We start from the raw sequence: 15,191 nt of genomic DNA on the forward strand, positions 1-15,191 counted from the left end.
CCGGCTTTGCAGCTGAGTGGTTAAGTTAGCATGCTTGGCTTTGGCGGCCCAGGGTTCCACCAGTTCAAATCCTGGGTGCAGACATGGCACCGTTCGTCAAGCCATGCTGAGGCGGCATCCCATATGCCACAACTAGAAGGACCTATAACTAAAAACTCACAACTATGTACCAGGGGGGTTCGAGAGAAAAAGGAAAAATAAAATCTTAAAAAAAAAAAAGCCTACGTTATTAAAAAACCGCAAATAACAGCACAAATCTATTTTGCAAATGACTATCCCTCTATTTCCAAGAGTGAATAATAGTTTGTCAAAAATAAATATTATTAAATCACCAATTCTATTTGTTTTACCAGCTATGTATCTTTGAAGAAAAAAAAACTCAGTAAAATGTCCATGAGTTGTGAGATTTCATCCAATTCTCTATTGGTTTTTTGCTTCTTTGCACACATTCTCTGTTTAAATCTACCAGGATAATTTCAAGTTGCCAATGATAGTAATTCTTTAAAAATCTCTTTTTAAAAATGGAGAAAAAGGCTTAAAAATAACTAAATTGCCTTATAGCAAAAAAATTTATATTGCCAACAGAAATTTAGTTTGACATCTAAAATCTTTATAAGATAAACAAATTCTGATTTTTCCTTTATTTTATCATAACTGAAAAATGAAATCACTTAACACAAATATTTAATACATAATTTCCTTAAAATTTTTCTATGGCGAAACAAAACTGTGCATATTTTTAAAGAGTGTATATAATATCATCAATACTCATGACAACCTCAAAACAATTAGCATTGGTATAGCTTCAAATTCTTATTAGTTGTGGCTATTTTTGAAAAAAAGTTGCAATGCTTATTAGGGCCCAGCATACCAGCAAGCCTTAATTTTACAGTGTCATAGAGTTCAAAAAGTGGCATTATAGTTTGAAGACACTGTAAGTCGCCATTTCTTTCTTGTAAGTCTCTTAAAACAGGCTGGAAAACTATTCAGTACCTCATATATAATAACCAACAAAAACATTTCCATTGAGTACTTTTTGCCCAGAGTGATTAAGGACAAAAAAAATAGGAATTCTTGTTGCTTTATTATCCGATAACTGCTAAGAAGCTCCTGTTAGAAGTTCTTCAGACATTACACCAAGTCGTCTTGGTCTTCTGATCATATATATATTCACATATATATGCATTTTTTCAAGTAAAGAAATGTTTAACAGATGTAAACTATTTATTGAATATTTGCCACCAAATATTGTTAAATACATTATCTTGCAGCATATCGCTTTCAAGTTAAAATGTCAGAAACAAACACCAATATTTACAATTCTTTTAAGGAATGTTATATAATGACACATTAAGGCGTAAATTCTTTTGGCTTATAATTCTTAAAAGAATGATAATAGCAAAAGTGATGCAAAATCTTCAGTGTGAGATTATGATTAAGCTACATTTTACAAAAATATGGTGTAAGATGGCAATAATCCCATTCAACATCCTGGATTGGATCCCTTCAGGAGGGACGGATAATTTATACAGTCAAACTTTAAAATTTACAGATAAGGCAGTTCAATACTGCCACTGAGAGTACATCTCTTAACATATACAACTTTCAGGCCACAGTTTTGAAGGTCTGAAGTATCAAGTTGGTTTGATGAATTAGTCGGTTGGCACTTATGAACACATTTATTGCCCTGTTAAAAAAAAAAAAGAAAGAACAGGCTTTAACTTTATCTAAAAAATTCATCCTTTGAAAACATTTATACTTAACGCCATCTACTAACACTAGCAAGGACAACAATTTAGGAAAAAAGGTAAGTTAGTACTGAGTGTCATAATTTATTCCAGCTTGAAATTGAACAGTCCTGCATCATTTGAAACTGTCTAGGAATTACTGCCCCCTAGTGGTTCTGGCTGGCAATAAGGTGTTGGTGGGCTCCTAATGCCAGGTGGCGCCTCAATGACAGCGTTCATTTATAGGTCAGACAAATACCTGGCCAAAGAAGAGGATTCAAATGTAGTCTCCACTTGTGGTTTCATCCAAGTTATCAAAATAAAACTGCTAAAGTATCATACTCAGTCTCAAAATCTGTACGTTAATGGGCATGACAGATACTTAAGAAAAAGCTAATTACTTTGAAGCTGATTCATCTCAATTTCTTACCTTCTTTCAAAAAAAATCTGAGAATTCTAAACTACTTTTAGAATTAATCTACTTTTAAAACAACATAATCACATGGTTTCAATATTTGGGAGCTGACAATATATAAAAATACGTTCTTAAAAGCTACTTTGTGCAGCACCACATTCTCCTGTCAGCCCACCTTCATGTGACGGGAGCAGGGAGGGATGCCTTAGTCCCACTGAGTGGCCTTATCAGTTCCTTAGCAGGATAGCTAAAGCTTGTATCTTCATCCTAGACACTTTTCAAAATAGAGGGACCAGGAAGAACTAGTTGAATCAATAGAAATTCATCCCCCTATTGAAAGATGGCTCAGGGGCTGGCCAGGTGGCACAGCGGTTAAGTGCGCATGTTCTGCTCCAGCGGCCCAGGGTTCGCCGGTTCGGATCCTGGGTGTGGACATGGCACCACTTGGCAAGCCATGCTGTGGTAGGTGTCCCACATATAAAGTAGAGGAAGATGGGCACGGGCCAGCCTTCCTCAGCAAAAAGAGGATTGGTAGCAGTTAGCTCAGAGCTAATCTTCATCAAAAAAAAAAAAAAAGAAAGAAAGATGGCTCAAAGATTAGGCTTTATTAATAATTTTCAGTTTTGAGAAATAGGTACAAAACGTGTGGCACATTATTCATACACAAATAATTATAATTTAAAGAAGCTGCTGAATGGAGAAAAAGTAGTAGAAGTTAACCTGAATAATCCATATGCCTCTTTGAACTGTTAAAACTTTGGGGCCAAGGCACTGGGACTTTTAAAAATTGAACCCAGTGATTCTAACGTGCAAATAGCATTGAGAGTAAATAATTTCAGATTAATGAAAATTAGGCTGTGAATGAATTTCTACCTTTAGATGTGCTTATTCCATGATAGTTCTTAATTAATTAGAATCAGAAACAATGATCCCATCATGTAAATTATAATTTTAATGTGTTTTTGTTATTTGGGCTTAGCAGAGGATTCCAAGGAAAAACAGATGTTAAGTTTATTTTCAGAACACACCTGCTGGCTTATTAAACTAAGTCAAGGAGAATTTCCCCTAGAGAACCCGAATAGTAGTATGGAAGAACAAGATAAGCCGTTAATAAAATTGAGCTCAATATCTTTAATTCATAATATAAACGTAAATAGTTCAATCTGTTTGAACTGTTAAAAATAATTCTGAAAATCAACAGACCACTCTGATGTATTCTTTAATTATTCTTTAATATTATCACAGTAACACTGTAATAGTTTGCCCTGGATATAGGGATCTTAAAACTTCAATGGTAGGATAGGATGTTAGAGGTCCCCTGCCAATTGTAGCTGGAATAATCACCATTTAGATTATTTTTTTGACTTCAAGCACTGTTAGAAAATGGTCTTGTCCATAAAATTCCTAGCATTCTACTTGAGATCCAAAAAACTCTCTATAAGGCACAATGCTGCAGAAGATATGGCTTCTGCATCAGCTTATGCATTATATGTACGTGTATACGTGTAAAAAGACCTATGAGATTTATAGGTTTTCTGAAGTGTTCTATAGTCAATTGCATGTAAATATGAAAATAATGTCCAATCTACCTTTGTAGTACCCTTCCTGTCTTACAGAATGACCCTGTGACAGCCTCCCTCCTTCCAGGGCAGTAGACCACAACGTTTGCAGCACTTTAAAATCACCTGGAGCACTTTTAAAAACACCTAAACCCTGGCCCCACTCGAAGCCAACTGAATCAGAATCTCTGAAGCTGAGGCCAAGGCAATGGGATTGTTAAAACCTGAACCCATGTGATTGTAATGTGTAAACAGGCCCAAGAACCACTGCTCTAACTTTAGTGCAGCAATTTTCAACAAACCTGCAGCATCAGTATCATCTGGAAACTTCCTAGAAATGTAAATTCTTGGGCCCACCCCAGACCTACAGAATCAGAAACTCTGGGGGTGGGGCCCAAAAGCAAGCCCTCCAGGTGACACTGATGCTACTAACGTTTGAGAACCACTGCCTCAGGGGTTGGTAAAGCAGGCCGATAAGCCAAATCTCACTCTCTCACTCACCGTGTGTTTCTGTATGGCCTGCAAGCTGAGAACACTTTTACATCGTTAAATGGTAAAAATAATAATAAAAAAAAAGACATAATATTACGTGACAGGTGAAAATTATACAAAATTCAAATTTCAGCATCTATGAATAAAGTTTTATTAAAACACAGCCATCATACCCACTTTTTTCTACACTGCCTCTGGCTGCTTTTGCACTACACTAGCAGAGGGGACGTGGGGAGTTGCAACAAGCCCACCAAGTAAAAATACTTGCCATCTGGCGTTTCAGAAAGTCTGCCCACTCCTGCTCTAGACTAGAGTTATGGCTGAATTATCAACCATTTAATTTCTATTTTTAAGAGTTTACCTTAGTTATTAGTTGGTTTGAGTATTAACAATAGAGTAAAAGGGTTTAATTTATACAGTTTTAGTATAATACAAAACCACATAATTTATTTAATATGAAAAGAAAAGGATAATAAGTGACAATACTTACTTGCCATCTTTAAAATAGGTTTTCAGAGTATCACTGAAACTTTTGGAGTACTTTACAAATTCTTTCTTTTGGTGTTCAAGTGCCTACAGACATCAAATTAATAAGAAAAAAATGCCAGATAAGAGAAATAACACAAAAGCCAAAGACAAGAGACTACACAGAATATAGGATGGCGTTTATATCACAGATAAGCATTTTTAGGAGTATTTACTTAAACACATGTAACAGAATATTTAAATTCAAGGACAAACTCAGTGGTAAATGATATAAAACTATTTCCAATGATGAAACAGTCTGAGTATTTAATTTGATAAAACAACTCGGTGTAAACCAGTATCTAGGGCGGCAGCTTCTAAGGCTTCTATTAAACTTACCCTGCGGTTCTGGTATTGATATTTCTTGAAGACATTATTCACTGTATCAAGAAGTTCTTTTATTGCACTAGCTATATCCCTGTTGGGTAAGAAAAAAAGAATCTTCTTAAAATCAGTTACCCTTGAAAGAAGTTTGTATACATAGTTTTAGGAGTTACTAATCACACTGTTAATTACCACACGAAGAGTGTGTCAAGCACAGACATGTGACTAGCTGCGTGAGTGGGGGTGTTAGCCAGGACCTTCCGGGATCCCGGCTTCTCCTGCACGGCTGACCAAACATTTCACAACTAACATCAACCTTCCCAAATCAGTAACATTTCATTCAGTATTACTTACTCAAGTAACTACTTGCTGCCTCTCTTCTCCAGTTTTGATTTTTTCCTTTCTCTGGCTAACGTAGCTGAATTCAAGCTACCACATTCTCCACTTTTATCTCATGAACAATTATATGAAGTTTTACCATTCATATGTAACTCATTTCTGTATTTACCAACACTTCAAGTTAAATACCAAAGGTTTTGATGTTTAAAATGTTTCCTCCTTGGATGTAGCTCTTCTCTCTAACCAATCACCTATCCTCCCCTTCCAAACCTTTGTTGTCACTATTTCCTTTGGAAAACAATTTTAAATTTCTAAGAGAGACAGTATCAGAATACTCCTCTAGGGGGCCAGCCCGGTGGCGCTGCGGTTAAGTGCGCACATTTGGTTTCTCGGCGGCCCAGGGTTCGCTGGTTCAGATCCCCGGTGCGGACATGGCACCCCTTGGCACACCATGCTGTGGTAGGCGTCCCACATATAAAGTAGAGGAAGATGGGCACGGATGTTAGCTCAGGGCCAGGCTTCCTCAGCAAAAGAGGAGGACTGGCAGTAGTTAGCTCAGGGCTAATCTTTCTCAAAAAAAAAAAAAAATACTCCTCCTCTACATTAACCTTTCCACCAATTATCTTGTGACTATATATGCATCAACACCTTCTTCCCTTTCTAAAGGGAAAAAGAGAAGAAATCAATAATTCTCATTTAACTGTTCTTCCTAACTATGCACCACTTTTTCTGAACTCTTGTCTTTTATATCTATGCCCTTTTCAATTTCCATGTGTAACTTCATAGCAATTTTTCTTGCCAAAGTGAACTTAAGGTAATTCTGCATTCTCGAATAGCCTCACATTCTCTAAGGCAAGCTTCTCTTTTTCACATCCATTCCCTTAGCTGTAAATTGCTACAAAAACTTTTTGCTGTTCAAATGCAAGGCAAGTGTGAAGATATGAATTAGTAAGACATAAATCTAGACCATCCCGTACATAATCTTTTATTACTGACATTTTAACCACAGATGTCAGACTTCAGTTAATTCATACCTAAAACATTACAGCTTTACTATTTAAAGAAAAAACCAAAAAACTCAGTGTCTAGATTTCTGTGTGTTGTTTCACAGCATGTTTCTAGTAAATAAGCATCTAGAAATTCTAAAAACAACAAATATACAGGATTTTGGTATAAAAAAGTATTTTAGTTTATTCTGAAGTAGGAATGACATTTTAATTAAATATTTCAATAAACATTCACTTATTACCTCCTGTATGTCAAACATTGGCTGAAACATTAAAACATTAGATGTTCAAACAGGACATCCATTTTACAAAGAAATAACATCTGTCCCCTCACTTTTTTGGCCTCTGGAATAGCAGTTTAAAGTTATATAACTGTTCCTTTCATTTATGGTATCAGCACGTCAAATCCTTCTGTATTGACATGATGGGCATAGATCCACCACAGCTTAATAAAACAGGATCCTATGAGCATCCTATGATGTGAGGAAAACTACAATTTCAACAAGTAAAAAATAAACAATGTCAAATCTCTGAATATGAAAGTCTTCAAATCCACAATGAGCCTATTTAAAACAGAATGTAATGGAGCAAATTACACAGTGATCCCTTAGCTGTTTATATACAACTGTACTTAATGGTATGCTTTAATACTCTGCTAAAAGGGGATTACAAAAATGTGCTTTCAGGGCTAATGAACAAGATGAACATATGTTCTATATGCAGTGATAATGGCTGGATTCCACAGGGCAAAAGAGCAGTTCTGAAACTGGTTGCTCACTCTCTCACCTGGGAGCACAAACAAAAGGGGGGGCAGGGGAGAAGAGGGAGGGTCTAGTGGACAGTACTCCAGGCCTGCTAATGAATATTGGGAATCTGTCTCTACTTTAAAAGGAAAGGAAAGAACTCTCCAGGTGATTCTGCTGATGAATCAAGTTTGGAAATCACTGTTTGGAAACCCAGAGCCTAGAGCTAAGGTTTGATCCATTATTTGCCAGACAGCTTTATAGAGAAGAAGCCTGTTTATTCCTAGGCCTGGACTCCTCTAAAACAACCTGCAGCAATTTATGTCAAATATTATGTCACCTGTATGCACACAGAACAGAGTTTTCACTAATGCCACCAAGGTTTGCACCACAGGAGCTACGTTCTATTAGTAACTACCTGAGGGTTTGTTTCCTACAAGAGACGATACAGGCACTAAAAAACATTTCAGACAACTAAGCAGATAAAGAACTGGGGAGAACTTGAGGGAAAAATAACCATAGTGTAATTAGCAGCAGAGTCTGGTGTTAATGAGTTCTGTGATAAGGGACATAGAGTATGGGTATAGCAGGAAGAAATTTTAGAAATCTGCAGCTATATAGTGGGGCAACTTTAGGGAGATGTATACACTGAAAGAGAGGACGACAGGTATCAGATGAAATGTAAACATATATCTTATTAAAAAATTGCATGGAATAGTACAGCTTCTAATCGTGTCACCCCAATTAATATAATGAGCTTATGCCAACACTCTGAAAGAAAGAAATTCCTATGCTGTATGTTTAGTTTGGTCTAGACTGGACACCTCTGGAAAAGCTGTTTTGAAGCCATCATGAAAACCAAACCCTAGTGAATTTTTGCCTATGAATATGCAAATACAGATTACAAAGAGTTAACAGATAAATGCACAGATTCCTGGTCTATTAAATCATGAGTTTCCACTAGTCACCCATTAACTGGGATGTATCAGACCAAAAGAAAAGTGCTATTAATTAATTTTAGAAAGTATTTGCATAAGCCAGAAACATTCATTAATCAAAAGTACTTTTAAAAGATTTGTTTCCTGGATCATTCTTCCTAATCAACTCTATGGAGAAGAGGAAAAAAACCTTATTTCACAATGCTAGCATGTGCTATGAGTGTATGCTAGACACTCATGTGCACCACTTCTGTCAATTCTCCTAACTATTACCCTCATCTTCACAGGTAGAAATGAGATCACAGCAGCTAAGCAACTTACCCAAGATCACAGGGCTAACGTCGGAATAAGATTCAAACCCAGGTCTGCTAACAGAGACAGAAATACCTCGATATTTGTTAGCTACAGGAATCTTTGTTCTACTTTAATATAACCTACAACATCACGTACAGTACTTGGTGTAGTAGGCATCTGATACATGCTTACTGAAAAATACTGCTGAAATAAATGAATGAAGAGGATACCTTAAATATGAGATATACCTTAACTACCTTAAATATGAGAAAGTAAAATTTTAAGGAAAAATAGTAACTGCACTGTATGTCGTGTCTGAAGAATAAGCCATTTTTTCTTTTAGTGCAATTTTATACACTAATTTGTTAAACAATTAACAGTGGTAACAATATGTACTGAAATGTATCAATATATATCAGTGACACAAATAATTACACCTTAGCCAACTACACTAATTCAGACACGGTTGAATTTTAGTCTCAGAAATAATACATATTATCAACAAACTTTCCATGGCAAATTATCCCTCCTAAAATGGTTAAGAAATAAATTTTAATGGCCAATTATCTTAGTTCAGTTTTGCTGAGTACACTCCACAAAACAGAACTGAAATATTACTACTGCACCATAAATGAGAGATGAGAGGCTAAATCAGCCTCTGTCTATGACTATGGACAAGACTCAAGCTCTTGACCTCAACTTCCTTATGATTAAAATGTGGCTGTTAATAATTTCAAACTGTTATCTCTCCAGAACCAAAATGGTTCAGCAGAGATTCCTCAGGGACTCCCCAGGGGAAAAAGAGGGTGTCAGGGCAGCAAGATGAGGGCTCTGGGCCTATCATTTCTACCCTAGCTTCAACCACAACACTGTTCTCCCTCTTACCTACTGGATTCTATACAAGATGTCCTTTATCACACTTCTTCCAAACAGCAGAAACGTTTTTTTCAAGCACTAGATTAGATCAATACTATGAATCTATGATTGGGAAGCAGCAGAGAAGGCCCTGGAGTCAGTCTGCTTGGGATCAAAGCAAGTTCTACCAATTTGCTAGCTCTGTGACCTTGTGAAAGTTACTTAATTTCTTATGCCTGAATTTCCTCATCTGTTACAGGGCGTTGTAATAAATTAATATATGTAAAGTGCTTTAAAAAGTGCTTAGCACATAAGTTCTATATAAGTGATTGCTATTATTATTAAGGTGACACATTCTATAACCCTCTACTACTTCAATGACCAGAAGCAAAATTTGCTGAAAATATTTTTAAAAGGTCAAATCTTCATAGAAATATAGCATAAATCATCAAAAAATATATGATTATTAAAACAAATCAAAACAATTAAATTATCTGAAAACTTTAGAAATAAGTTGTTTAAACAGCTGTGTTTGAGATCACTGACAATTTATCCTTTTACGGGCCAAACATGTTTACTTTACACCAAACTAAAAATAAAAATCCACAGTTGACTGTCTTCCTTCTTCACATATTAAAAATAGTTCAAGGAAGCTGAGGCTTTCTAATAAAGGTAAATGTTTAGCTTAGCGTTGGTCCCCCGTGACACGGATTTTAGGTAGTCAATGAAAAGTCTTTTTCGTACTTTATGGTCCTCAATTAGATGACCAAAAAGAGGAGGATCACTCCTTGATAGCTGGATTCAGTACCCATCGTGAATCATTGTTTTCTAAATTGGGACATACTCCTCCCTCTATACCAAAATAGGTGCCCCAACTAGCTGAAAAATCATTTTGCAATGTGAATTACAAAAAATATTATTTCTGAGAGATGAATGTTAAAATTTATTTCAAGTGAGCCACCTTAAGTTCTTCAAAGAGACGATGCATGATGCAGCCTCTTCCAGAAAGACCTGTGCTAAATCAATCTTTCCTTTCTAGCAATTTCTACTTGTGGTTTCACCAAAAGGTACACTGATAGTGCCACTACAACTACTCCCAGCTTTCTGGGTTTTCTATCCATTGAGGCTGAATAAAATTATCAGCCTCTTTAGTATAAAAATACTCATCTAGAAATTATGTTTGGAGTGTCCCCCTCTTTCCTCCACCCTCCCACCCCTGAGGAGAGTGCCCCTGGTCTGAGAACGGCTCTAGTATGACCCTTCTTGATGCTGCTCACCAGCCAGGCCCCTGGCCCCTGCACATTCCCAGTCTTTTTTAACCTGTATCCCAAAGGCAAGGATTTGGAGGCTCACAACATGGTCAATATTGGAATAATGCTATTTATGCCCAAGAGTACCTTATTATCCTAATGACTTATGCAATTTCTGAAATAAAAACAAAACTGGTAGCCTTTGTTATCAATCTCTAATTTATCCAATTTCTCTACTCACTTTAATCTGATGTTTACATTTTTCCATTTTTTACATAGTTCAAACTATATTCCAGTTTATGTACACTTAATTCACTATTTTTAAACTAAACATTCTAAAAAATGTTACTGTATTCTGAAGGCAAATGCCACAGCTTAGAATAATAAAAATGTAGCATTGAAAATTTTCAAATTAGTATTAAATATTTCAATTGAATACTAATGTCATACCAAAAACTACATCTAGAATGAGCGGTTCCTTTGAAGTACCTTTAAGAAAAGAACCACGACACAAAGTTGCTTACTTGATTGTCTGCAGAAACCTCACTCTGTCATTGATCTCATCGGGGATCTTACTGAGAATTTGTTTAAGTGCTCGTGCCTTCTCGTTCAGGTCCTGGAATTCTGGCTCTGGTCGTTCAATCATATACTCTGATAAAATAAATACATATAAAAAGCATCAGGCAATTCCCTACCAAATTCAGGTCTACGAATTCCCAATGTTAGTGAAGAGGGTGGTAGGGAGAGAAAGGCCAGATAATTAGGAAAGACAAGGTTGCAAAGCAGAATTCATGAGCTCACCCTAGTCCAGTAAGAATGTTAAGGCTCTCTCCAAGTAAAATATTAGAAGATGAAAGAGTAAACATTTTCAATTTGCGGTAAATGGAAATCCCATGAAATCTTAAAAAATATAAATAAGTAAAATTAAAAAGGGAGGTTTATCAGGCCTCTGAAGCTAAATTTTGCAAGGAAACCTTAAAGGAAGCAATGACATTTGTAAGAAATACAATGGCAAGATATATCTGCCAATGGGGAAGATGAGTTTAATAAAACCTCTGGATTGAATACAATGGCTCATTACATCAAAACCCCAAATAACCTAATAAAATCTCCAACATATTCTTGAAATCTAACTTAAAAACAAAAACACCACTATAAATCCAACACAAAGGTGGGGACCACAGAAGAGCAACTTTGAAAAGGACGTTCATCAGACCTGGCAGAGGCAAAAAGTTTCCTACCAGATTCACTGTAGGCCTGTAAACATTACAACCACCAATTCATCCATATAATGCGGCCTAACAGGCTGCAAATGCTCAGGTCTAGAATAATGAGGCAGACTTTCTTATAAGTTATGGAATCAGTTAAAAGACCTACTTTTGTTCTCCTTCAATCAACATAGGAAATTATATTTCCATGTCTTCCTGATTAGAGGGAAAGTAGCCACCAAATTTAAGTGAAACAGTTCTGATTATTTAAAAAAGCAAAAAATGGGAAAAGGAGCCAAATGGATGGTTATTGCATTGTTCTCTCAAATCTGTGCTTCAAAAAAAATATGCTATACTAAAGTTAGAAAAAAAAAACTCATTACTTTCAAACTGCTATTTGCATAAAGTCAACACAAAACAGCAAGAACTATTCTTCTATTTTATATAGATTTTCTTCCCCACTATCATAACAATAAGAAGGAAGGAGAGGACGAGAAGGAGGAGAGGGAAGGAGGGGAAGGAGGGGAAGGAGGAAAGCTCTTTGGTCAAACAATAAAGATTTGGAGGAAGTGCTTTTCAACAAGAAAATAAATGAGACTCTCTCTGATTACCTTCTACATCATCAGCTGCCATTCGAAGAAGTGACTCTGTGAAGTTAACTTCTACACTTTTTTTCTCTAAAATTTTCATAATGATGTCTTGTGTGAGTCCTGGATTTTCTTTTTCAGCCTATAAGAAAGAGAAAGCTAGTTTTGAAATACGGAAACTAAATCAGCATTTTAAAGCCAAAACTTCTTTGTTCAGAACCTGTTAGGAACTTCTTAATCTCATCAATTTCTAACAGCAGAGGTCTTTGTACAGGTGTTGTGACGGCATTCACTTATGTTCTGTTAGAGCCTGTGCATCAGTAACTTCTTATTACAGCCATGGTCTCATTTTCTATTTGAATATAAAGTACTTAACGTTTCCTAATTCTCCTCTACACTCTCTTGCAATCAAACTAATAACAAAGATAGAAATAAAGATTATATATACTTTTGGTAATCCATCAATTACGCTTTTCAGTAGTTTAAATACACTGAGGATTTTTAGCTGTTTTTTATTAGCTAATATTTCAACTTGAGGATCAAGCAATAACTCATCTCACCAGTATTTTGCAGATTCTTTGCATTTATATTAACAGAACATCAGGAGAAACAAAAACAAAAAAAAAACAGGATTTCTTTGCAGGTTTTAATGAAGCTATATAATCTCTTAACTATTTTCCCACACAATGATTTTCATTTCCTATTTTATTTCTGTAGCAAGAATATTTCCTTCACTAGTTTTCAGAACATCATTAATCCTTTTACTACCTCCTGAGCTTGTTTCACTAATGAGTTTCCATTGGTTCTATGTTACTTACACTCCCTAGGGCACTAAAATCTTCTAGTCATTTCAAGACTGAACATATCGAGTTTTGAGTTTACCAAAGTTAATTTTCAGGTTTCGATTTTCCCCAGTAATTCTTTCTCACTTTCTTATTTTCTTAAAGTTTGTAAACACATTCTAGGTTTGCTTCTTTTAGGAAGCCTGCCAATTTCAATCATTATGCTGATGATTTCCTATGTTCTTTGCCCTGATATTAAAGAGCAAACAGAAGTACAATTTATGATCTTAATCAGATGGCAATCCTTTTGCTTCCTTTTGTGTCAAGCACATTTAACCTCTGCCTTTTCAATTCCATTCTGGCATCACTGCAGATCCAGCTCTTTTCTGTTCCTATTGCTCTTTGCATTCTAACATCTTGTTTCTCATTAGATTTCAAATATCAAAAACTCAAAGGTTGTCAAATGAAATGGGAAAAGAAAATATACACATTTATCTCAATTCTGGGATCATTTTAACTGCTGTCAAATGCTATCAAGGGAACTCATCTTGATAGATGATTAATAACAATAAAGTGTGTCCTACTGAATTCCATTTCTTTTGTAACCTGTTTTGATTTTTCCTTCGATGAATATATTTAAGATAGAATCTAATTTTACAACAATAAGAGTTCCCTTTAAAAGAACAGTTGTACAAGTACCGCTTAAGATGCTGTCAACATTATTAATTTGGTGAACTGCCACAAAATTACATATAATACACTATTTAAATAAGCCAGTATTTGGTAACAGTGGTTTATCTTCCCTAAGTAGCATTAAATCTACCTACACAACACATCATCTTAGGAAGCAGGGGAACATCCTCTATGTGCTTCCAGAGAATGCCAGCAGAGAAATACTCTCTCTCTGATTAAGTTAAAATAAAGTGCTGAAAGCCTGAGAACAAAGATTTTAATACCAAGTTGGTCTGGTGCCCCAAAACGTCAAAGCTGGAGCATTCCAGACATCTCACAGAGGTCCCTACCTTTCTCAGTTCACAGTGTTCTCATTGCCAAAGGAAATACCTAACAGTGCTATGTATTAAGTCGTTAGGTTCAAACAACTTAATAAGTACTTATGTCTGAACAACCTAGTAGCCTTTAAAAAATACATAAATTGAAAGAAAAATATTTTATTTCATTATTAAATAGCCATGATTACTTATATTAATGAGATGTATGTACCTGTTGAACACTGCACAATTTCTCAAATGTTGGAATTAGACTGGACCCTTCCACCCTCATTTCCTATTGTACATTGATTTTCTTGTGGTACTTGCTTTTTATCACAGTGACAGCCAAAAGTTCCGTTTCACAAAAATATGACATCACTGAGAGGAATACAGCCCAATCTAATATGTTGAAACTGCAAACTACCTCAAGCTGGTAGTTCTCAACCAGATGTTGAGTATCAGAGTGTTCCCTCAAAATTTTAAAATATCTCATGACACCCATCTGAGTTTGCTGTGGGGCCACAGTGTGCACACATCTGGGAACACTATTCTTAGTATCTTCTGGCTGAGGTCCTAGTTAAGCTACTTTTTATTGTAAAAGCCTTAAATTTACCCAGTAACTCTGATGGACAAAATAAATAGATCTGCCCTTAAATCAGAGCCTTAACTATCTGTACCTCCAGGTTTTCCCTAGAACACAACCTTGAACTCTTTGGGTGTCCAATGTTTACGAAGAATCCAGCTGTGAGAGAAAACTCTCCCCGAGGATGGTAACATCCAGTCTGTGGATCAGTGACTCCCCACAACACAACCTATCAGAACCTCCCGGGGGGAAGGAATCGACAGCAGACCAGATACCCGGAAAGATAATATTCATTAGTATTATTTTATCTTGGAAAAAGACTATTTTAATCCTTTTTCTCTAAATAACCAAAAGAGATATTAAAGCTTGATAAATATCACTGTTCTTGTGGAGCAAGAACTAGAAATATGGATATGTATGAATATATATGGATATATGGCTGGGTGAGGTTTTTCAATCTATTCCAAATATGTTAAAATTTAAACCATACAAAAATCTTCATCTTTTTATTGCATTCCCTCCTTTAATTTCACTTGAAATTTAACCAATTAAATATGATAAGTAAGAATAAATC

The 15,191-nt window shown here is 35.7% G+C and overlaps 1 protein-coding gene across 16 annotated transcripts in view; it reads right to left on the reverse strand.

The window, feature by feature from the left end:
- Window positions 1-1,065: 1,065 nt before the first annotated feature.
- PDCD10 (programmed cell death 10) overlaps window positions 1,066-15,191 on the reverse strand; it is a 41,836-nt gene continuing 27,710 nt past the window's right edge. For all 16 annotated transcript variants that reach the window (XM_008531331.2, XM_008531323.2, XM_070582298.1 and 13 more), the window contains 5 exons: window positions 12,288-12,405; window positions 10,993-11,119; window positions 5,058-5,136; window positions 4,684-4,766; window positions 1,066-1,687 (listed from right to left, as the gene is read on the reverse strand). In XM_008531331.2, coding sequence (XP_008529553.1) covers window positions 1,606-1,687; window positions 4,684-4,766; window positions 5,058-5,136; window positions 10,993-11,119; window positions 12,288-12,405 — 489 coding nt within the window. In that variant the 3' untranslated portion in view covers window positions 1,066-1,605. The remainder of the gene's footprint in view (window positions 1,688-4,683; window positions 4,767-5,057; window positions 5,137-10,992; window positions 11,120-12,287; window positions 12,406-15,191) is intronic.

The sequence above is a fragment of the Equus przewalskii genome, chromosome 18 (genome assembly GCF_037783145.1).
Source record: "Equus przewalskii isolate Varuska chromosome 18, EquPr2, whole genome shotgun sequence".
In the NCBI taxonomy this organism is placed as follows: Eukaryota; Metazoa; Chordata; class Mammalia; order Perissodactyla; family Equidae; genus Equus; species Equus przewalskii.